This window comes from Tachypleus tridentatus, chromosome 3, assembly GCF_004210375.1.
Source record: "Tachypleus tridentatus isolate NWPU-2018 chromosome 3, ASM421037v1, whole genome shotgun sequence".
Lineage (NCBI taxonomy): Eukaryota > Metazoa > Arthropoda > Merostomata > Xiphosura > Limulidae > Tachypleus > Tachypleus tridentatus.
In genome coordinates this window covers 44,060,825-44,085,795 of record NC_134827.1, presented here as the reverse complement: position 1 = coordinate 44,085,795, position 24,971 = coordinate 44,060,825, and the positions used below count along the sequence as shown (strand labels likewise).

At 40.1% G+C, this 24,971-nt stretch overlaps 1 protein-coding gene across 1 annotated transcript in view; it reads left to right on the top strand.

Annotated features, from left to right (window-relative positions):
• Positions 1–24,971, top strand: part of LOC143246785 (cell adhesion molecule Dscam1-like) — a 76,012-nt gene that overhangs the window by 6,391 nt on the left and 44,650 nt on the right. The window contains exons 3-7 of the mRNA XM_076493937.1: positions 19,570–19,731; positions 21,323–21,481; positions 21,643–21,936; positions 22,141–22,404; positions 24,163–24,570. Coding sequence (XP_076350052.1) covers positions 19,570–19,731; positions 21,323–21,481; positions 21,643–21,936; positions 22,141–22,404; positions 24,163–24,570 — 1,287 coding nt within the window. The remainder of the gene's footprint in view (positions 1–19,569; positions 19,732–21,322; positions 21,482–21,642; positions 21,937–22,140; positions 22,405–24,162; positions 24,571–24,971) is intronic.

The following is a 24,971-nucleotide window of genomic DNA, read 5'->3' as shown; positions in this document are numbered from 1 at the left end:
ACCACCCATCTTCAACTCTTGGGCTACTCTTTACCAACGAATAGTGGGATTTACCGTAACTTTATAACGCCCGCACGACTGAAAGGGCGACCATGTTTAGTGTGATGGGGATTCGTACCCGCGACCCTCAGAGTAGGAGTCGAGTGCCTTATACACCTGGCCATGCCGGCCCGTATATGTTAAGATCCAAGACATTTATTTATCATTACTTTTAGAATAAACTATCCTTCATTTCCTCCAACATCAATATGCTAGTTTTATTCATAATATAATTCATGTTTTGTCTGCTAATACAATGACTCATACAGACATATGTATAACAGAATCAAGACCAATTACAGGGCCTAGCACTTAGTAACAAAAAACCTGAAGCCTGGTAGACACGTTATATATACATATTATAACCACAAAATATTCAAGCTATAATCGAAAACACATGAACATGAAATTTAAAAATAATAATAATTTTTAACACGCTGCACATTTTCTTTAAAAAAAGGAATCCCAGGATACAAGCTACGACCTGGGATTATAAAATGTATCCAAGATTTTGGAGGTTACTTCCATGTACGACCCACATTGCGGTGGGGACACATCGTCCTTCAGTCTTAACCTCCTATTCGTTAGTCTCATATGAGAAAATTAAGAGAGAGAAACATGGGTGTTTAAGCCCACAACGCCCCACATCTATATCACCCTTTACCGCCTGCAGACAGTTGTGGGAGGTGACTGGTCTGCCAAGTTCCAATAAGGAAAAGATTAACACAAAAAGGCAAAAAATTAATAAATAAAAATTAAAATAAGGTACTGCCATCTGGTGGTAAGTAAGATAAATCTTACCTCTTAAAGTTAGGATTCATAGCATATACAAAAATTGTACGATAATCATATGGAATGAAATAACAAAAACAACAGAATATACAATATATACAATTATGTAAATGAACATGAGAATTACAAAACAATAAATTGAAAAAAATACACACACACACAAAATATTAAATTTAAAAAATGAATCTCTGCATAACAGAATAATATATACTGGTATGAAGATGTAATTAAATTCAAAAATAAACAAACTACAAAAATTGAAGTTGAAAATTACGAATAATTAAAAATACTTACAAAAAGAAATGAAATACAAAGAAAATAAAAACTATATCTAGGATTTAATTACAAAGAAAACAACCGTACAAATAAACATTATACAGAACATACAATATGTACATAAATATTAGAAAATATAAATTGTAGAATATAAAATAAATAAATATTACAAACAAAATAGATAAACAATAATAAAAATACAAATAAACATTAATGACATTGAATACAGACGGTCTATAAAATTAGCCTAATCCTCAAGCGTGCACACCGGCAAGACATCCGAACGCCAACGGTGATAAAAGTCCCTCGGACTCAGTAACCGATAGTCCGCGTTAAGGCGCAGTAACAGTTTGCACCTGGCCTCAGCTGACATCTTAAAGTGCGATACTGGAGCCAGTTCAAAAACAGATTGGTTACGTGTAAGCCAAATAACGTACTTAAACACCTATAGGGTGTGGTGAAATGTAAAGTCCGGGTGACTGGGAACAGAGACCTGCACGTGATACAAAATGGTCTCAGCCGAGATCGATGGGACACGGAAAAGGTGAGTCACCCTTTTCCATATCGCCTCCGATGTAGGACAAAGAGTCTGACACAATGGACATGACTCGGTGACGCTGATACCGGAGAGGTATAATCGTTCTATCTCTGGCAGGGTGTTATGAACGACTCACCAGTTGAAAGGCTGAAGATAACTATCAATATGGCACATTACTATCCGACCCCAAACAACGTCCCACGGAAAAGTGGGGTGGTGCTGCTCTATCCTGCGAGTATAGTCCGGACTATAAAGAGAATTGGAGTCCGCCGGAATGTCACGTAACATAGCGTCTGATCTCCGTAACAACGTCAGTATACCAAGTGGGAAGATCAAACCTCATTGGTTCAGTCAGGCCTGGTGAAACACCAAAACACATGAGCCAGTCAGGAAACGAACCTGTTGGCTATAGGAATCGTACTCTCAAGAGAGAGACAGCGATTAGTGGTGGACAGGAAAGAGAAAAATACTTGGCCTGGACACATGGGATGTCCAGTCCTCCCTTGTGGGACGGCTTAACTAAAGACAACCGAGACACTGCCTCAGTCTTACCACTTCACAGGAAACTGTAGATAGCTCGCACACAGCGGTTGTTCAGAGGCAGAATCTCACCAAGATACCATATCAACGAGAGAATCCTCCTCTTTACCACCTCTGCCAAACAAGTTAGCAGGACTGTAACAATAATCCTGAACTGACACGTTGCACCATCTCTCTCCAGGCAGCCTCAGGACTCGCAAGGAAGCGAATCTCAAAACATCTGACTGGAGAGGAAGTCCATGCCAGACCGAATGGAGTGTCTGCAGAGGAAGCCCACTTGCCCAACCACCGAGCACTAGATTTAGTGTAGTTTGAACCGGGCTGCACTGGACTTGAAGTATTTGTTGAAAATCGCCAGTGCTGAACCCAAGGATGTTTGGTTTTCTAGAAGTAGGTTCACATCACGACTATCTTGATGAACACCCCACCCGGAAAATGAACGCCACGCACCGAAACTGAGTTTGTTGTGGGGACGCATGGGATGCCCAGTTCTCCTTATGTTGTGGGGACACACGGGATGCCCATTCCCCTATATTCTGGGGATACATGGAATGCCCAGTTCTTACTTGTGTGGCAGCATAACTGAAATATCTATAATGATATCTTTGGTGTTCCTACTTGACCCTCATAGTAATGTTCCATACCCATCCGTATCTGAGAACGGCTGGTATGGGTATTAACACCTTTATTGATAAGAAGAGAACAAAGTTTCGACCTTTCTAGGTCATCTTCAGGTTAAGAAAGAGAGAATTTGCAAGTGGCCGATGACGAACACATGTCTTAGAAACAAGAGTATAAACGAGTAACGGGCTTGTAGGGGGCGTTGCAGTTGGATGTTAGGTTAGTAATTAGTATAGGTATGATTAGTTTAATTTTGGTTTTAGTTGTATAAGTAGGGCTTCTATGATTTTAGGGTTTTTTGTATTTGTTTCACTACTTAGTATCTGGGAGTTTTCTATGGTTATGTTGTGTTTATTTGATTTGAAGTGATCAAAAACATGTGAAGGTGTTTTTTTTGTGTGTTCTTTGAATCTAGTTTCTATTTTTCTGCTTGTTTCACCAATATAGAAGTCGTGGCAGTTGTTGCATGGTATTTTATAAACTATGTTGGTGTTGTGTTTGTCAGTGTTGTGGATAATGTCGTGAATAAATTTGGTGTTTACTGGAATGTTGGGTTTAGTTAAGTTTGTTTGTTTTTCTCTTAATGTTGGTTCTTTTTCCGCTTATGTCAGGAACACATGGTATACAGTAGTGGAAGATTTTGTAGTTTGTTGGGATTTATTGTTGTTTGTTTGTTGTTAATCTAAGTGTGTATAATTTTTTCCACAGTTTTTTGAAGAAATTTGTTAATGTTGATGAAATGTTTTATTTTGTTAATTTTAACAGGTGAACATAGTTTTGTGGTTGTGTATATTTTGTTTCTTAATATGTTGAGTTTTTGTTTTGTTTCATGTGCTGAGTCCCAGGGAATGTATAATCCAGTATGGGTGATTTTTCTGTGGACTTCTGTTTTGAATTGTGTATCAGTGCTAGTGATCTTAAGGTTAAAAAATGATATTTGGTTAGTTTTTTCCTGTTCACAGGTGAACTTAATGTCGTAGTGTATCAAGTTAACGTGGTTGAAAAAACCCTGTATATGTTCTGTAGATGTGAATCCAGCAATTGTATCATCAACATACCTGTACCAGTATAGTGGTGAGTGTAAGGTTGAATTGATCACTTGTGATTCAGTCTGTGTCATAAAAATGTTGGCTAGAACTGGTGACACGGGATTCCCCACACTTAGGTAATTTATTTGTAGGTAGTTTTGGTTATTGAACATAAAGTTAGTTTTGGTGGTAGTGAATTTTATAAGGATTGTTTTTTCGTTGCTGGAGATGTGTATCAATGGGTTGGGGTCTTGAATATAAAGTTCTAAAGCTATCTTGCAGACTTCAGTTGTTGGGACTTCTGTGAAGAGGAATATTACATCAAAACTGACCATTAAGGCTTTATGATTTAGTTGATTAAGAATATATTTAAAGTTAAAAGAGTCTTTGAAAAAGGACCGGCTGATGTTACATATTTAGAAAATGCCCACGCTATATATTTACCAAGATTGCAGCTAAATGATTCGTAGGTCAATATTATGAGTCGTAGTGGACAATCAGGTTTGTGGGTGCCATATAGTTGTGGTGTACGTGAGTCGGTCTTTTGTAGGTAAAAATAAATGTTTTCTGAGATTGCGTTTTTTTCATTTGTTGTAGTATTTTGTTTAATTGAGTTTCATGTTGTTGTTTTTTTTTTATATTTCTTTTCCATGAAACTATGTTGATAGTTTTGTGTGAAAATTCTTTGGAAAGGTTGTTTAAAATACTATTTTGAAGCGTTTCAGGGAAATAGATGTTTTCAGTTCTACCTGGAAAGATAGGTTGTTGATTATCGGTGGAATTATTGTCAAAGTTGTCTTCTTTCTGGTGGTTGTTTTCCGTTGTTTTGTTGGTGTTTCTGTCTAGAGTGTATCACCAGTCCTCTCGCTAGGTCTTCCATGTAGGCTGTCATTCCGACGGATGGAATATTTCTAGATGTTACTATGAAGTTGAGTCCTTTGTTCAGTAGATGTATTTCCTCATTGCTTAATTTTTGGTCGGATCTCTTGATTACGAGGTTCGTTGGTAGTGCGTCGTGTTGGTACCTTAATTTATCTAGTTTCTTATTGTGGTGGACCTTGTTGCTCTTACTATTGAGTTGATTGACGTTATGTTGTATGAATAAATAAATATGTCTCTTCCAATGCAGCAGACCAATTGATAGTCTTCATTCATTTTTTGTTTCTGTAGGTAATTTAGTTCATTATATTTCGAGTTCAACATGGCTTTAAGTAGTTTTTCTGTAAATTATGGATAATGTTTGTGTAAAGTCCTTCGATAGTTTTATCTTAACCAAAGAGCGATTAGTTTTCCTTTCTGCTATTGAAGAATTTTTTATTTAAGTTTCTTGGTTTCGTTAAGACTGCACGAGCGTGAACGGTTACCAATAGAGTAACGTAGGTAAGTTCAAGAATAATGAAGTTTAAAACAGACAGTACAATACACAAACAAACACCCACCTATTACAAACATTATGAAGTTTAAAACAGACAACACAGTACACAAACACACACACACCTATTACAAACATTATGAAGTTTAAAACAGACAGTACAATACACAAACAAACACCCACCTATTACAAACATTATGAAGTTTAAAACAGACAGTACAATACAAACACACCCACCTATTACAAACATTATGAAGTTTAAAACAGACAGTACAATACACAAACAAACACCCACCTGTTACAAACATTATGAAGTTTAAAACAGACAACACAGTACACAAACAAACACCCACCTATTACAAACATTATGAAGTTCAAAACAGACAACACAGTACACAAACAAACACCCATCTATTACAAACATTATGAAGTTTAAAACAGACAACACAGTACACAAACAAACACCCACCTATTACAAACATTATGAAGTTTAAAACAGACAACACAGTACACAAACAAACACCCATCTATTACAAACATTATGAAGTTTAAAACAGACAACACAGTACACAAACAAACACCCACCTATTACAAACATTATGAAGTTTAAAACAGACAACACAATACACAAACAAACACCCACCTATTACAAACATTATGAAGTTTAAAACAGACAACACAATACACAAACAAACACCCACCTATTACAAACATTATGAAGATTAAAACAGACAACACAGTACACAAACAAACACCCACCTGTTACAAACATTATGAAGTTTAAAACAGACAACATAAACACAGTACAAGAACGACACATCAACCAGAAAACATGTGGACTCTTGAAGTAATAAAACCATGATATTTTCTCTATTTCACTGTATTAACCAACCAAATCACAGGTGAACACATAAACACTTGACATGGACGTGTACAGACACCAGGACAAGGATATGTCCACAGAGACCGGCTATACACCTGACAAGGACGTGTCCACAGACACCGGCTATACACCTGACAAGGACGTGTCCACAGACACCGGTTATACACATGACAAGGACGTGTCCACAGAGACCGGCTATACACCTGACAAGGACGTGTCCACAGACACCGGCTATACACCTGACAAGGACGTGTCCACAGACACCGGTTATACACATGACAAGGACGTGTCCACAGAGACCGGCTATACACCTGACATGGACGTGTCCACAGAGACCGGCTATACACATGACAAGGACGTGTCCACAGAGACCGACTATACACCTGACAAGGACGTGTCCACAGACACCGGCTATACACCTGACAAGGACGTGTCCACAGACACCGGTTATACACATGACAAGGACGTGTCCACAGAGACCGGCTATACACCTGACAAGAACGTGTGTTGTATTTGTGTGTTATAGCCGTGTGTTGTAGCTGTGACGGGTCTCACGAGTTAATATTCTAACGTTCTTTAGTGCACAGTTTACCTTCCAGGTTGGTTGCTATGGATACGGCCATCTGGCCCTATTCCGTTCGGCCCTGGTCGATTCGTTTTGTGGTCCCCGAACTCGCTGCCGTCAGCGGTTTTTGACGTTGTATGTGGTCAACTGGGAGGTAATGTCCTTGAATGTTTACAACACTTTAGTAGTGGACGCTATTTAGCGTCACCGTCTTTCCCCGCCGTTGCTCATAAATTATCGACCAAAGATGACTTTAACTTTACCTTTAATAGGACTCTATCCATGTTGAGCCAGCGAAACAAAACACCAAGTGGTTGACTGTACATTCCGCACCTTATGAACTAACCCATGACTGCGCCAGGATTGCGACAATATGGGTTGGTTCTAAAAATTGAACACGAGTTCTACCAGACTCACCTTGGTGTGTGTACTGGTAACAGGAGGGTGTGCTACCAGACTCACTCTGGTGTGTGTACTGGTAACAGGAGGGTGTGCTACCAGACTCGCTCTGGTGTGTGTACTGGAAACAGGAGGGTGTGCTACCAGACTCGCCTTGGTGTGTGTACTGGAAACAGGAGGGTGTGCTACCAGACTCGCTCTGGTGTGTGTACTGGAAACAGGAGGGTGTGCTACCAGACTCGCCTTGGTGTGTGTACTGGAAACAGGAGGGTGTGCTACCAGACTCGCCTTGGTGTGTGTACTGGAAACAGGAGGGTGTGCTACCAGACTCGCCTTGGTATGTGTACTGGAAACAGGAGGGTGTGCTACCAGACTCGCCTTGGTGTGTGTACTGGAAACAGGATGGTGTGCTACCAGACTCGCCTTGGTGTGTGTACTGGAAACAGGATGGTGTGCTACCAGACTCGCCTTGGTGTGAGTACTGGAAACAGGATGGTGTGCTACCAGACTCGCTCTGGTGTGTGTACTGGTAACAGGATGGTGTGCTACCAGACACGCCTTGGTGTATGTACTGGAAACAGGAGGTGTGCTACCAGACTCGCCTTGGTGTGTGTACTGGAAACAGGATGGTGTGCTACCAGACACGCCTTGGTGTATGTACTGGAAACAGGAGGGTGTGCTACCAGACTCGCCTTGGTGTGTGTACTGGAAACAGGATGGTGTGCTACCAGACTCGCTCTGGTGTGTGTACTGGTAACAGGATGGTGTGCTACCAGACACGCCTTGGTGTATGTACTGGAAACAGGAGGGTGTGCTACCAGACTCGCCTTGGTGTGTGTACTGGAAACAGGATGGTGTGCTACCAGACTCGCCTTGGTGTGTGTACTGGAAACAGGATGGTGTGCTACCAGACTCGCTCTGGTGTGTGTACTGGTAACAGGATGGTGTGCTACCAGACACGCCTTGGTGTATGTACTGGAAACAGGAGGGTGTGCTACCAGACTCGCCTTGGTGTGTGTACTGGAAACAGGATGGTGTGCTACCAGACTCGCCTTGGTGTGTGTACTGGAAACAGGATGGTGTGCTACCAGACTCGCTCTGGTGTGTGTACTGGTAACAGGATGGTGTGCTACCAGACACGCTCTGGTGTGTGTACTGGTAACAGGATGGTGTGCTACCAGACTCGCCTTGGTGTGTGTACTGGTAACAGGATGGTGTGCTACCAGACTCGCCTTGGTGTGTGTACTGGTAACAGGATGGTGTGCTACCAGACTCGCCTTGGTGTGTGTACTGGTAACAGGATGGTGTGCTACCAGACTCACTCTGGTGTGTGTACTGGAAACAGGATGGTGTGCTACCAGACACGCTCTGGTGTGTGTACTGGTAACAGGATGGTGTGCTACCAGACTCGCCTTGGTGTGTGTACTGGTAACAGGATGGTGTGCTACCAGACTCACTCTGGTGTGTGTACTGGAAACAGGATGGTGTGCTACCAGACACGCTCTGGTGTGTGTACTGGTAACAGGATGGTGTGCTACCAGACTCGCCTTGGTGTGTGTACTGGTAACAGGATGGTGTGCTACCAGACACGCTCTGGTGTGTGTACTGGTAACAGGATGGTGTGCTACCAGACTCACTCTGGTGTGTGTACTGGTAACAGGATGGTGTGCTACCAGACTCGCTTTGGTGTGTGTACTGGTAACAGGATGGTGTGCTACCAGACTCACTCTGGTGTGTGTACTGGTAACAGGATGGTGTGCTACCAGACTCACTCTGGTGTGTGTACTGGTAACAGGATGGTGTGCTACCAGACTCACTCTGGTGTGTGTACTGGTAACAGGATGGTGTGCTACCAGACACGCTTTGGTGTGTGTACTGGTAACAGGATGGTGTGCTACCAGACTCACTCTGGTGTGTGAACTGGTAACAGGATGGTGTGCTACCAGACTCACTCTGGTGTGTGTACTGGTAACAGGATGGTGTGCTACCAGACTCGCTTTGGTGTGTGTACTGGTAACAGGATGGTGTGCTACCAGACTCACTCTGGTGTGTGTACTGGTAACAGGATGGTGTGCTACCAGACACGCCTTGGTGTGTGTACTGGAAACAGGATGGTGTGCTACCAGACTCGCCTTGGTGTGTGTACTGGAAACAGGATGGTGTGCTACCAGACTCGCTCTGGTGTGTGTACTGGTAACAGGATGGTGTGCTACCAGACACGCCTTGGTGTATGTACTGGAAACAGGAGGGTGTGCTACTAGACTCGCCTTGGTGTGTGTACTGGAAACAGGATGGTGTGCTACCAGACTCGCCTTGGTGTGTGTACTGGAAACAGGATGGTGTGCTACCAGACTCGCTCTGGTGTGTGTACTGGTAACAGGATGGTGTGCTACCAGACTCGCTCTGGTGTGTGTACTGGTAACAGGATGGTGTGCTACCAGACACGCTCTGGTGTGTGTACTGGTAACAGGATGGTGTGCTACCAGACTCGCCTTGGTGTGTGAACTGGTAACAGGATGGTGTGCTACCAGACTCACTCTGGTGTGTGTACTGGTAACAGGATGGTGTGCTACCAGACTCGCTCTGGTGTGTGTACTGGAAACAGGATGGTGTGCTACCAGACTCGCTCTGGTGTGTGTACTGATAACAGGATGGTGTGCTACCAGACTCGCTCTGGTGTGTGTACTGGAAACAGGATGGTGTGCTACCAGACTCGCTCTGGTGTGTGTACTGGTAACAGGATGGTGTGCTACCAGACTCGCTCTGGTGTGTGTACTGGTAACAGGATGGTGTGCTACCAGACTCGCCTTGGTGTGTGAACTGGTAACAGGATGGTGTGCTACCAGACTCACTCTGGTGTGTGTACTGGTAACAGGATGGTGTGCTACCAGACTCGCTCTGGTGTGTGTACTGGAAACAGGATGGTGTGCTACCAGACACGCTCTGGTCTGTGTACTGGTAACAGGATGGTGTGCTACCAGACACGCTCTGGTGTGTGTACTGGTAACAGGATGGTGTGCTACCAGACTAGCTCTGGTGTGTGTACTGGTAACAGGATGGTGTGCTACCAGACACGCTCTGGTGTGTGTACTGGAAACAGGATGGTGTGCTACCAGACACGCTCTGGTCTGTGTACTGGTAACAGGATGGTGTGCTACCAGACACGCTCTGGTGTGTGTACTGGAAACAGGAGAATGTGCTGTCAGACTCGCTCTGGTGTGTGTACTGGTAACAGGATGGTGTGCTACCAGACACGCTCTGGTGTGTGTACTGGTAACAGGATGGTGTGCTACCAGACTCTTCCCTGGGGTGTGTACTGGAAACAGGGTGTGCTTTAACATGAAACATCCTGTGCCAAACTACCTCAAGATCAATAACTTTACTGTCTTGGTGAACTACCCTGGCATGCGCCGCAGGTGTCATCGCTGTGGCCTCGAAGACCACTTGTCAGGGACTTGCAGCACTCCTCAGTGCCAAAAATGTTTCGTTTTTGGCAACACTAATGACTCTTGTGTAGTAAAGCGTCCCGTATGTAGTGGAGATCACGCGTCTTCGCTGTGTCCAAGGCGTGTGACCTCGTATGTTTTAAAGGTCGCGAGACACAAACTGTTACAGCGGTCATCTTCCACACCATCTTAAGCACTGGTGGGGAGAAGGACTGGTGTATCTTTGTCAATCTGAGAGGGGTTGGAGCCTCTGACGAGGTTTAGGTCTCTTCTCTGGCCTGCTAGGAGTCAGACATGTGTGAGGTTTCTTTACATGGTGAGAGGGAAGCCTCTGATGAGGTATAGGTCTCTTTCCTGGCCTGCGAGGAGTCAGACGTGTGTGGGGTTTCTTTACATGGTGAGGGTGAAGCCTCTGAGGAGGTTTAGGTCTCTTCCATGGTCTGCTAGGAGTCAGACGTGTGTGGGGTTTCTTTACTTGGTGTGGTGGAGCCTCTGAAGAGGTTTAGGCCTCTTCCATGGCCTGCAAGGAGTCAGACGTGTGTAAGGTTTCTTTACTTGGTGGGGGTGGAGCTTCTGAAGAGGTATTGGTCTCTTCTCAGGCCTGCGAGGAGTCAGACATGTGTGTTTCTTTACTTGGTGGGGTGGAGCCTCTGAGGAGTTTTAGGTCTCTTCCCTGGCCTGCGAGGGGTTAGACATGTGTGTTTCTTTATTTGGTGGGGGTGGAGCCTCTGAGGAGATTTAGGTCTCTTCCATGGCCTGCTAGGAGTCAGACGTCCGTGGGGTTTCTTTACTTGGTGGGGTTGAGCTTCTGAAGAGTTTAGGCCTCTTCCCTGGCCTGCGAGGAGTCAGACGTGTGTGGGGTTTCTTTACTTGGTGGGGTGGAGCCTCTGAGGAGTTTTTGGTCTATTTTCTTTGGCCTGCGAGGAGTCAGACATGTGTGTTTCTCTACTTGGTGGGGTAGAGCCTCTGAAGAGATTTAGGTCTCTTTCATGGCCTGCTAGGAGACAGACGTGTGTGGGGTTTCTTTACTTGGTGGAATGGAGCCTCTGAAGAGTTTTTGGTCTCTTCTTTGACCTGTGAGGAGACAGACGTGTGTGGAGTTTCTTTACTTGGTGGGGTGGAGCCTCTTAACGGACCCCCTTGTCGGGTCATGGGCTGGTTGGGGCCTCTGAGCAGTCTCAGGCCCCCTTGTCAGGTCGTGGGAAGGGTGTTATATTTGTACACAAGACCCATTTCGCCTCTATGAGGGATCGTTTCTCCTTTGTGAATCTTTTTCCTGTTCCCTCTTTCTGGTCATTTGGTTCGACACATACATGAAATATGGAAACTCTCTTCAACCTCAACTTTTCAGAAAGTATCCTCTCATCACATAGTGATGCTGAAGAGTGGGTTGTGTATGTTAATGTCGTCATTCAGGGTTGTAAAGTCTAGTTTCTTAATGTCTATGTGCCTCTCCAAGGGAGGAAATTGAAGATGTTCTTTTCCTCCTCAGACAGGTTCTTGATAATGCAAGTCGATGTTGTCCTTAGTGGGCACTCTAACTGCATTTTGGATCCCACCTCAATACGACTGTGGTAGATCCCCTTTCTAGTGATCAACAGGCACAGCATCTACATTCAATGTTGTCGGACTTTGACTTCCTTGATATTTGGCGTGCACTTTACGGGAATACTTTTGTTGCCACTTGGACTGGTCAGGGCGTATCTTGTCGCCTGGACCGTTTCTATGTGACAGCTGCCCTGAATCAGTACCTCGCTAAATCTGCGGTCTATGGGGTTGGTGATGTTTCGTTTCATGTGTCTGACCATCGAGCCTTTTTTATTGTAATCCAAGATTTACCCCTGTTTCTGGGGTCCTGGAGTGTTGAGAATCAATGTCTCCCTTCTCTTTTAGGACTAGATGGGGAATAAATTGATAGCCTTTGTCCGAGGCCTCTGTTCAATTAACGCCATTAATGATGGGTGGGCTTCAAGGAAGCCTGTGCCTCCTTACTGAGGCAGGCAGACATGCGGCACTCGCGAACTCGCCGTCTTGCCCTGGGTAATAAACAAGACACCTTAACAACCTTGCTTAGGGGTAGATCAGTAGACCAGTGGATAATTGCAGACATTGAAAGGCTCAAAAATGACATTGACTTGAAATATGCCAAATTATTCCGAGCTGAGAGCGTTTTCAGTCCGAAGGAGTCTCTTGATCCCAGAAATGTTACTAGGGTTCCACCGTGTAAGGCACGGGAGATGTATATTGTTGAGGGAAAATGGTGAGATGTCCTCGGACATTACTGACACCCTCAACACGTACCTTAACTACTATAGCCGACTACATGGGGTGTCCATCAAGATAGTCGTGATGTGAACCTACTTCTAGAAAACCAAACATCCTTGGGTTCAGCACTAGCGAATTTCAACAAATACTTCAAGTCCAGTGCAGCCCGGTTCAAACTACACTAAATCTAGTGCTCGGTGGTTGGGCAAGTGGGCTTCCTTTGCAGACACTCCATTCGGTCTGGCATGGACTTCCTCTCCAGTCAGATGTTTTGAGATTCGCTTCCTTGCGAGTCCTGAGGCTGCCTGGAGAGAGATAGTGCAACGTGTCATTTCGGCAGTTCAAGATTATTGTTACAGCCCTGCTAACTTGTTTGGCAGAGGTGGTAAAGAGGGGACTTCTCCCCTTGATATGGTATCTTGGTGACATTCTCCCTCTGAACAACCGCTGTGTGCGAGCTATCTACACCTTCCTGTGAAGTGGTAAAACTGAGGTAGTGTCTCGGTTGTCTTTAGTTAAGCCGTCCCACAAGGGAGGACTGGACATCCCATGTGTCCAGACCAAGTATTTTTCTCTTTCCTGTCCACCACTAATCGCTGTCTCTCTCTTGAGAGTACGATTCCTATAGCCAACAGGTTTGTTTCCTGACTGGCTCATGTGTTTTGGTGTTTCACCAGGCCTGACTGAACCAATGAGGTTTGATCTTCCCACTTGGTATACTGACGTTGTTACGGAGATCAGACGCTATGTTACGTGACATTCCGGCGGACTCCAATTCTCTTTATAGTCCGGACTATACTCGCAGGATAGAGCAGCACCACCCCACTTTTCCGTGGGACGTTGTTTGGGGTCGGATAGTAATGTGCCATATTGATAGTTATCTTCAGCCTTTCAACTGGTGAGTCGTTCATAACACCCTATCAGAGATAGAACGATTATACCTCTCCGGTATCAGTGTCACCGAGTCATGTCCATTGTGTCAGACTCTTTGTCCTACATCGGAGGGGATATAGAAAAGGGTGACTCACCTTTTCCGTGTCCCATCGATCTCGGCTGATACCATTTTGTATCACGTGCAGGTCTCTGTTCCCAGTCACCCGGACTTTACATTTCACCACACCCTATAGGTGTTTAAGTACGTTATTTGGCTTACCCGTAACCAATCTGTTTTTGAACTGGCTCCAGTATCGCGCCGCTTTAAGATGTCAGCTGAGGCCAGGTGCAAACTGTTACTGCGCCTTAACGCGGACTATCGGCTACTGAGTCCAAGGGTCTTTTATCACCGTTGGCGTTCGGATGTCTTGCCGGTGTGCACGCTTGGGGATTAGGCTAATTTTATAGACTGTCTGTATTCAATGTCATTAATGTTTATTTGTATTTTTATTATTGTTTATCTATTTTGTTTGTAATGTTCATTTATTTTTTATTCTACAATTTATATTTTCTAATATTTATGTACATATTGTATGTTATGTATAATGTTTATTTGTACGGTTGTTTTCTTTGTAATTAAATCCTAGATATTGTTTTTATTTTCTTTGTATTTCATTTCTTTTTGTAATTATTTTTAATTATTCGTAATTTTCAACTTCAATTTTTGTAGTTTGTTTATTTTTGAATTTTATTACATCTACATACCAGTATATATTATTCTGTTATGCAGACATTCATTTTTTAAATTTAATATTTTGTGTGTGTGTGTATATTTTTTCAATTTATTGTTTTGTAATTCTCATGTTCATTCACATAGTTGTATATATTGTATATTCTATTGTTTTTGTTATTTCATTCCATATGATTATCGTACAATTTTTGTATATGCTATGAATCCTAACTTTAAGAGGTAAGTTTTATCTTACTTACCACCAGATGGCAGTACCTAATTTTATTTTTATTTATTAATTTTTTGCCTTTTTGTGTTAATCTTTTTCTTATTGGAACTTGGCAGACCAGTCACCTCCCACAACTTTCTGCAAGCGGTAAAGATTGATATAGATGTGGGTCGTTGTGGGCTTAAGCACCCATGTGGGTCGTACATAGAATTAGCCTTCAAAATCTTGGATACATTTTATAATCCCAGGTTGTAGCTTTTATCCTGGGATCCCCTGTTTAAAAGGTGTGCATCTTGGATACATTTTATAATCCCAGGTCGTAGCTTGTATCTTAGGATCCCCTGTTTAAAAGGTGTGCATCTTGGATACATTTTATAATCCCAGGTTGTAGCTTGCATCTTAGGATCCCCTGTTTAAAAGGTGTGCAACTTGGATACATTTTATAATCCCAGGTCGTAGCTTGTATCCTAGGATCCCCTGTTTAAAAGGTGTGCATCTTGGATACATTTTATAATCCCAGGTTGTAGCTTGCATCTTAGGATCCCCTGTTTAAAAGGTGTGCATCTTGGATACATTTTATAATCCCAGGTTGTAGCTTGCATCTTAGGATCCCTGTTTAAAGGTGTGCATCTTGGATACATTTTATAATCCCAGGTCGTAGCTTGTATCCTAGGATTCCTGTTTAAAAAGGTGTGCAACTTGGATACATTTTATAATCCCAGGTCGTAGCTTGTATCCTAGGATCCCTGTTTAAAAGGTGTGCATCTTGGATACATTTTATAATCCCAGGTTGTAGCTTGCATCTTAGGATCCCCTGTTTAAAAGGTGTGCATCTTGGATACATTTTATAATCCCAGGTTGTAGCTTGCATCTTAGGATCCCCTGTTTAAAAGGTGTGCATCTTGGATACATTTTATAATCCCAGGTCGTAGCTTGTATCCTAGGATTCCCTGTTTAAAAGGTGTGCATCTTGGATACATTTTATAATCCCAGGTTGTAGCTTGTATCTTAGGATCCCCTGTTTAAAAGGTGTGCATCTTGGATACATTTTATAATCCCTGGTTGTAGCTTGTATCTTAGGATCCCCTGTTTAAAAGGTGTGCATCTTGGATACATTTTATAATCCCAGGTCGTAGCTTGTATCCTAGGATCCCCTGTTTAAAAGGTGTGCATCTTGGATACATTTTATAATCCCAGGTTGTACAATGTATCTTAGGATCCCCTGTTTAAAAGGTGTGCATCTTGGATACATTTTATAATCCCAGGTTGTAGCTTGTATCCTAGGATCCCCTGTTTAAAAGGTGTGCATCTTGGATACATTTTATAATCCCAGGTCGTAGCTTGTATCTTAGGATCCCCTGTTTAAAAGGTGTGCATCTTGGATATATTTTATAATCCCAGGTCGTAGCTTGTATCCTAGGATCCCCTGTTTAAAAGGTGTGCAGCGTATTTTAAAAATTAAACAAAAAGTTTTTTTCTAAATTTCATGTTCATGTGTTTTGGTTTATGGTTTGAATGTTTTATGATTATAATATAATTAATCTGGGATTGGGATTTACTGTTTTTAATGCAGTCCTTCCTCATGATTTTGGTTATTTAGAAATAAATTATTTAATTTCACTAATATATATAGAAATTAAAGCTTTACGTGATAGTATTAAGGTCGTTTATTTGCATTTACGTGTTTCATGCTTCTCTGCATTATAAAAAGGCGGGAAAATAAAGCAAGTTTCAATATTCGATTGCTGATGAGAACGTCATCAGAGTCACGTGATTTGTAAAGTTTATTCTACCACTATTTTAGGGGAATTTTATTTAATTCTAGCTTATATTTTTAGATAAAATGTTTCTCCATAGTTTTTCTGGTTTGCTCACAGTCTTATCCAAACTCATAGAATAGTATTACACTGAAATTTGGGTGTCTCTCCTTTGCACATTGGTCTAAATATATACTCGATTCGATTTGTCTCAATTTTGGGTGATTTATCTGTTGTCTGTGGATAGTCATTCTGTTCTTTAATTTCTGCCGAGATGGAATTATCTGCTCAGATCTTTTATCAGTACAACAACGACACATCAACCGGAAAACATATGGACTCTTGAAGTAACAAAACCATGATATTTTATCAGTACAACAACGACACATCAACCAGAAAACATATGGTCTCTTGAAGTAACAAAACCATGATCTTTTATCAGTACAACAACGACACATCAACCAGAAAACATATGGACTCTTGAAGTAACAAATCCATGATCTTTTATCAGTACAACAACGACACATCAACCAGAAAACATATGGACTCTTGAAGTAACAAAACCATGATCTTTTATGAGCACAACAACGACACATCAACCAGGAAACATGTGGACTCTTGAAGTAACAAAACCATGATATTTTATCAGTACAACAACGACACATCAACCGGAAAACATATGGACTCTTGAAGTAACAAAACCATGATATTTTATCAGTACAACAACGACACATCAACCAGGAAACATGTGGACTCTTGAAGTAACAAAACCATGATATTTTTTCAATACAACAACGACACATCAACCAAAAAACATGTGGACTCTTGAAGTAACAAAACCATGATATTTTATCAGTACCACAACGACATATCAACCGGAAAACATATAAACTCTTGAAGTAACAAAGCCATGATATTTTATCAGTACAACAACGACACATCAATCAGAAAGCATGTGGACTCTTGAGGTAACAAAACTATGATCTTTTATCAGTACAAGAACAACACATCAACCAAAAAACATGTGGACTCTTGAAGTAACAAAACCATGATCATTTATCAGTACAACAACGACACATCAACCAGAAAACATATGGACTCTTGAAGTAACAAAACCATGATCTTTTATGAGTACAACAACGACACATCAACCAGGAAACATGTGGACTCTTGAAGTAACAAAACCATAATATTTTATCAGTACAACAACGACAGATCAACCAGAAAACATATGGACTCTTGAAGTAACAAAACCATGATCTTTTATCAGTACAACAACGACACATCAACCAGAAAACATATGGACTCTTGAAGTAACAAAACCATGATATTTTATCAGTACCACAACGACACATCAACCAGGAAACATGTGGACTCTTGAAGTAACAAAACCATGATATTTTTTCAATACAACAACGACACATCAACCAAAAAACATGTGGACTCTTGAAGTAACAAAACCATGATATTTTATCAGTACCACAACGACATATCAACCGGAAAACATATAAACTCTTGAAGTAACAAAGCCATGATATTTTATCAGTACAACAACGACACATCAATCAGAAAGCATGTGGACTCTTGAGGTAACAAAACTATGATCTTTTATCAGTACAAGAACAACACATCAACCAAAAAACATGTGGACTCTTGAAGTAACAAAACCATGATCATTTATCAGTACAACAACGACACATCAACCAGAAAACATATGGACTCTTGAAGTAACAAAAACCATGATCTTTTATGAGTACAACAACGACACATCAACCAGGAAACATGTGGACTCTTGAAGTAACAAAACCATAATATTTTATCAGTACAACAACGACAGATCAACCAGAAAACATATGGACTCTTGAAGTAACAAAACCATGATCTTTTATCAGTACAACAACGACACATCAACCAGAAAACATATGGACTCTTGAAGTAACAAAACCATGATATTTTATCAGTACCACAACGACACATCAATCAGAAAGCATGTGGACTCTTGAGGTAACAAAACCATGATATTTCATCAGTACAACAACGACACATCAACCAGGAAACATGTAGACTCTTGAAGTAACAAAACCATGATATTTTCTTTATTCCACTGTATTAATCAACACTTGACATGGATGTGTACAGACACCAGGACAAGGATATGTCCACAGAGACCGGCTATACACCTGACAAGGACGTGTCCACAGACACCGGCTATACACATGACAAGGACGTGTCCACAGAGACCGGCTATACACCTGACAAGGACGTGTCCACAGAGACCGGCTATACACATGACAAGGACCTGTCCACAAAGACCATCTGACAATTTTTTTCCCTTTTTACAAATTTTGGTTCCCCACAATAAAAATGATTGGCTGTATTTTATAATATTCAATAAGTTTTATGTGGTGGAATAACAATATTATCGTGGTTTTACACAATAACTATGGTAAAACATTAATATTTTAGCTTCATTATTTTTATATATTCGAATACATCTATACCAACTTGACTGTTTTAGCCAAGAAAGAAGCGCAATTGAAACAAAACACGTTCATCCACATCTTTCTTTATCTACACCAAACATTCAGAGTACCAAGATGTTTGGTACTTGAAACAAAACACATTCATCCACATCTTTCTTTATCTACACCAAACATTCAGAGTACCAAGATGTTTGGTACTTGAAACAAAACACATTCATCCACATCTTTCTTTATCTACACCAAACATTCAGAGAACCAAGATGTTTGGTACTTGAAACAAAACACATTCATCCACATCTTTCTTTATCTACACCAAACATTCAGAGTACCAAGATGTTTGGTACTTGAAACAAAACACATTCATCCACATCTTTCTTTATCTACACCAAACATTCAGAGAACCAAGATGTTTGGTACTTGAAACAAAACACATTCATCCACATCTTTCTTTATCTACACCAAACATTCAGAGAACCAAGATGTTTGGTACTTGAAACAAAACACATTCATCCACATCTTTCTTTATCTACACCAAACATTCAGAGTACCAAGATGTTTTCATCTTCTTTATCGAATCAAGAAAATAAGTTTCAATAATTAATTTGGTAGTTTCATTTAAAAAACTGTTTCACTCTTTCATTCCAGGAGTTGACAAATTCGAAACAACCTCTCGTAAAGTAATATTTTATTTATTTGAGCGAAAGAAAAACTTCAGTTTGTTACTTCTCTCTAGTGGTTCCTGTGTCGTACCTGGTGGATGTGTCTGACAGTATCGTGACAAGAACCAATACTGCAGTTGTCAAATGTCAGGTTCCCACTGGTGTAAGTCATTATGTGGTCGTATCTGCTTGGGTGAGCGACAACGGACATTCTATTCTACCTGAGGCTGATCCAAGTATGTAGTTTTCGATGTTTATTTACAACTGAGTAGGTTTGATGGTTGTTTTACGCTTTAGTAAGCTAGCTTTTGTGTTTTCGTAGGTTTTTATTTATTTTATGTTATATTAAACTAGTTTATGTGTTTTAATAGGTTTAACAGTTAGACGTCTTTAGTATACTAATTTGTGTGTTTTAGTGTGTCCAATAAGCCAGATTATGTGTTTTAGTTTCTTTAACACTGTTTTATGACTCGCTAAACTAGTTTAGGTGTTTTAGTAGTTTTAACATTGTTGTATGATACACTAGGCTAGTTTATGTCTTTTGATAGGTTTGGATGTTTTACACATGACATAGTTGTTGGGCTAATTTCACAACTCATATTTGGATGTTTTACACATGACATAGTTGTTGGGCTAATTTCACAACTCATATTTGGATGTTTTACACATGACGTAGTTGTTGGGCTAATTTCACAACTCATATTTGGATGTTTTACACATGACATAGTTGTTGGGCTAATTTCACAACTCATATTTGGATGTTTTACACATGACGTAGTTGTTGGGCTAATTTCACAACTCATATTTGGATGTTTTACACATGACATAGTTGTTGGGCTAATTTCACAACTCATATTTGGATGTTTTACACATGACATAGTTGTTGGGCTAATTTCACAACTCATATTTGGATGTTTTACACATGACATAGTTGTTGGGCTAATTTCACAACTCATATTTGGATGTTTTACACATGACGTAGTTGTTGGGCTAATTTCACAACTCATATTTGGATGTTTTACACATGACGTAGTTGTTGGGCTAATTTCACAACTCATATTTGGATGTTTTACACATGACATAGTTGTTGGGCTAATTTCACAACTTATATTTGGATGTTTTACACATGACATAGTTGTTGAGCTAATTTCACAACTCATATTTGGATGTTTTACACATGACGTAGTTGTTGGGCTAATTTCACAACTCATATTTGGATGTTTTACACATGACATAGTTGTTGGGCTAATTTCACAACTCATATTTGGATGTTTTACACATGACATAGTTGTTGGGCTAATTTCACAACTTATATTTTCAGTATTAGCGACTGTTTTAATAAAATAAAAATAAACTTATTTTTACTATTTCAAGGGTAAATGATCAGAGAACTAGAAATAAAATGACACTAAACTAACACTATTTACAATAAATCACAAACGTTTCTGTCACTGAACTCGTGTAATACATTTGTATCCTTGTTCTCGATGTTTTATATCATCACTATGACCAGCAGCTTCCTCTATAAAACAACTAAATTACAATATAAAATATATATCTTAAAATGTATGTGTTGATTTCTTGTAATTTGACGTCAGTTCTTCATGCTGACTTTACCATAAACACGTGAAACTAGAGGTTATTTTAATTCTGTCATAGTGGGGGCACATCTTAACCCACTTTTCAAGGGGGTTTAAATCATACTTTTAAAACATTTAAGTTTCTTATATGTTAAGAAAATGGGGCTTGCACGTCCCGAGAGTTCGTCTGTCAATTTTTAAAACGAATGTCTGTAGTTTTGAGTGAAATTCTTTTTTATTTTCTCAGACTTCAGTGGAGACAAATATTTAGGCTTCTCAACGGGTGAATTGCACATTCATGATGTCGGAAATACAGACAATCAAAAACGGTTCAGATGTCAGCTGACAAACATTCTAACCGGAGAGAAAGCTTTCAGTTCCTCGTGGGCCAAATTACTGGTAGCAGGTTGGGTATAAATACTTGTATCTTACGTTTGGTCTTCTTCAGGAATCTAAAACTAAAACCGAGAATTCGCAGAATGTATACATTTACTTCGTTGTCTGATTTCTAATAAATGAGTGAACTTCCAACATTTTATAATTTCGGGTTATGTTGTTTCCCTGTAGAACCACGTGACACATTCGCGCCCACGATAGACGAAGAAACTAATGCGGTGGAAGTACATGAAAAACACATCGCTAAGCTTGCATGTGTTGCACGTGGCCATCCTAGACCAGAATATCAGTGGTATCGCCTCGAGAATCTAAAGCTAAGGCCAGTCGATTTGGGGTCTAGGGTGAACCTCTTACATGGGACGCTGATCCTTCGAGACACGAGAATCAGTGACAGTGGTGACTATATATGTGTTGCTAAAAATATCTTGGGAGAACAACGAACACAACGAACTCTTGTGGTAAGAGGTAAGTGGTTGTCTTACTTAAGTAGTGTTAGGTGAATAGTTATCTTACATAAACAGTATTAGGTACACGTACTGTTCCTACATAAAGAGTAAACTTTATGTAAACAGTAAATACTGAATAGTGTTAGGTGAATAGTTATCTTACATAAACAGTATTAGGTACACGTACTGTTCCTACATAAAGAGTATGTTTTCTTTACTGTAGCTAAACTAACTGTGACAATCATACCGAGATTTCCAAGACTGCTGGTTTTGAGGTACGGTGAAAAAGTTAGTTTGAATTGCACGGTCCAAGGAAACCCTGTAGAAGCGACTTATTGGGTAAAAGATCAGACTGTGAAAATAAGACCAGCTCATGATAGGTGGCTAGTAATATCATCTTTCACAAAGGAAGACAGTGGTGTTTACCAGTGTTATGCCCAAAATGATGTCGACTCTGCCCAAGATCACGTGATCCTGAAACTTGAAGGTGAGTTAGACATTCATGTAACCGTTAAAATTAAAAATGATGTTTGTTTTCACTGATAAAACTTATTTGTATGATGTTTGTTTTGTCCAAGACCACTTATTTGTATGATGTTTGTTTTGACCAAGACCAGTTATTTGTATGATGTTTATTTTGACCAAGACCAGTTATTTGTATGATGTTTGTTTTGACCAAGACCAGTTATTTGTATGATGTTTATTTTGACCAAGACCAGTTATTTGTATGATGTTTGTTTTGTCCAAGACCACTTATTTGTATGATGTTTGTTTTTCCAAGACCAGTTATTTGTATGATGTTTGTTTTGACCAAGACCACTTATTTGTATGATGTTTGTTTTGACCAAGACCAGTTATTTGTATGATGTTTATTTTGACCAAGACCAGTTATTTGTATGATGTTTGTTTTGACCAAGACCAGTTATTTGTATGATGTTTATTTTGACCAAGACCAGTTATTTGTATGATGTTTGTTTTGTCCAAGACCACTTATTTGTATGATGTTTGTTTTGACCAAGACCACTTATTTGTATGATGTTTATTTTGACCAAGACCAGTTATTTGTATGATGTTTATTTTGACCAAGACCAGTTATTTGTATGATGTTTGTTTTGACCAAGACCACTTATTTGTATGATGTTTGTTTTGTCCAAGACCACTTATTTGTATGATGTTTGTTTTGTCCAAGACCACTTATTTGTATGATGTTTGTTTTTAACAAGACCAGTTATTTGTATGATGTTTGTTTTGACCAAGACCACTTATTTGTATGATGTTTGTTTTGGCCAAGACCAGTTATTTGTATGATGTTTGTTTTTTCCAAGACCAGTTATTTGTATGATGTTTGTTTTGTCCAAGACCACTTATTTGTATGATGTTTGTTTTGGCCAAGACCACTTATTTGTATGACGTTTGTTTTGACCAAGACCAGTTATTTGTATGAAGTTTGTTTTGTCCAAGACCACTTATTTGTATGATGTTTGTTTTGGCCAAGACCACTTATTTGTATGATGTTTGTTTTGACCAAGACCACTTATTTGTATGATGTTTGTTTTGACCAAGACCAGTTACTTGTATGATGTTTGTTTTTTCCAAGACCAGTTATTTGTATGAAGTTTGTTTTGACCAAGACCAGTTACTTGTATGATGTTTGTTTTTTCCATGGCCAGTTATTTGTATGAAGTTTGTTTTGACCAAGACCAGTTACTTGTATGATGTTTGTTTTGTCCAAGGCCACTTATTTGTATGATGTTTGTTTTGACCAAGACCACTTATTTGTATGATGTTTGTTTTGACCAAGACCAGTTATTTGTAAGACCTAATAGTGAAGAACATGTTCCATAAGTAGTTATATATAAATAAGTTGAAGTGCTCAACACTGATAACACATTAGTGGACACAGACTATTATTAGAACATTCACACGATAAGTTTGTCAATTTCAAGAGAGAAGTAAAACTGTTTTCAGGTTCAAAACGGACCAATACGGGGTCAAGGTCCCCCAGTGATAGGACATTACATACAAAAACTGACTATGACAAAACACATCAAATATGGTTTAATTTAAGTTCCATTTCAATATCGAATATGTTTACTCACTTCTTAATGTTTCAATTCTGTACTGATGAAATAATTTCCGTTTTGCAAAGATTTGGTTGATTGAGATACATTTTGTAGTTGGTGTGAAATATCTAATGACTTTAACACTGGTACAGTTATACTGTGATCTTCTTTATTATTTGTAGAGAAACCTCCCATGTTCACACGAGTGTTCCACAAACAGTTGCTAAAGCCAGGATCAGAGGTGTCCCTCAAGTGCGTGGCTACAGGATCACCCCTTCCACAAGTGTTTTGGACGCTAGATGGCGCTGCCCTACCGTCCGACAGACGATTCCAGACGGGAGATTTTGTCGACGAGAACGGTACTCTCATAAGTTTCGTCAACGTGAGTCACCTTCGTGTTGAAGACGGTGGAAGCTATCAGTGCGAAGCTAGAAATCAAGTGGCCACAGTCAAACATAAGGCTAGAATTGACGTGACTGGGCGTCCTTTCATACGTCCAATGGAAAACTTAACCGTTGTAACTGGACGCTCACTTGAAGTTTCGTGTCCTGTGTCCGGCCACCCTATAGAAGAGGTCTACTTCAAGAAAGGTCAGTGAGATTTTCTAATGAGATTCTGAAGTGAAGACTATCTTTAGTTGAACCAAAGTAAACAAATAGGATAGGTAATGACAGTCTTTCTTCTGTGAATTCTGGTTTTCTATGTTTTAATTGTCCTCTGCTGGTTTTTAGTAACGCACCTTGCTCTGTACAGTTTTTGTTGTGTGCCTTGTTTGTTCGGGCAATTTATTCTGTATATTGTTAGGTCTTTGCTTTTTTTTTGTTTTGTAGTTTGTTTGATATTGTTCCGTACCATGTTTTTGGTACATTGTGTGCCCTAAATTTCATTATTTGTTTCAGTTGTCTCTTCTGACAAAACTTGACTACCTTTCATATATTTCATTCCGTAGAAACACATGGTTATGTTCAAACCGGTTACCATCATAAGGTAA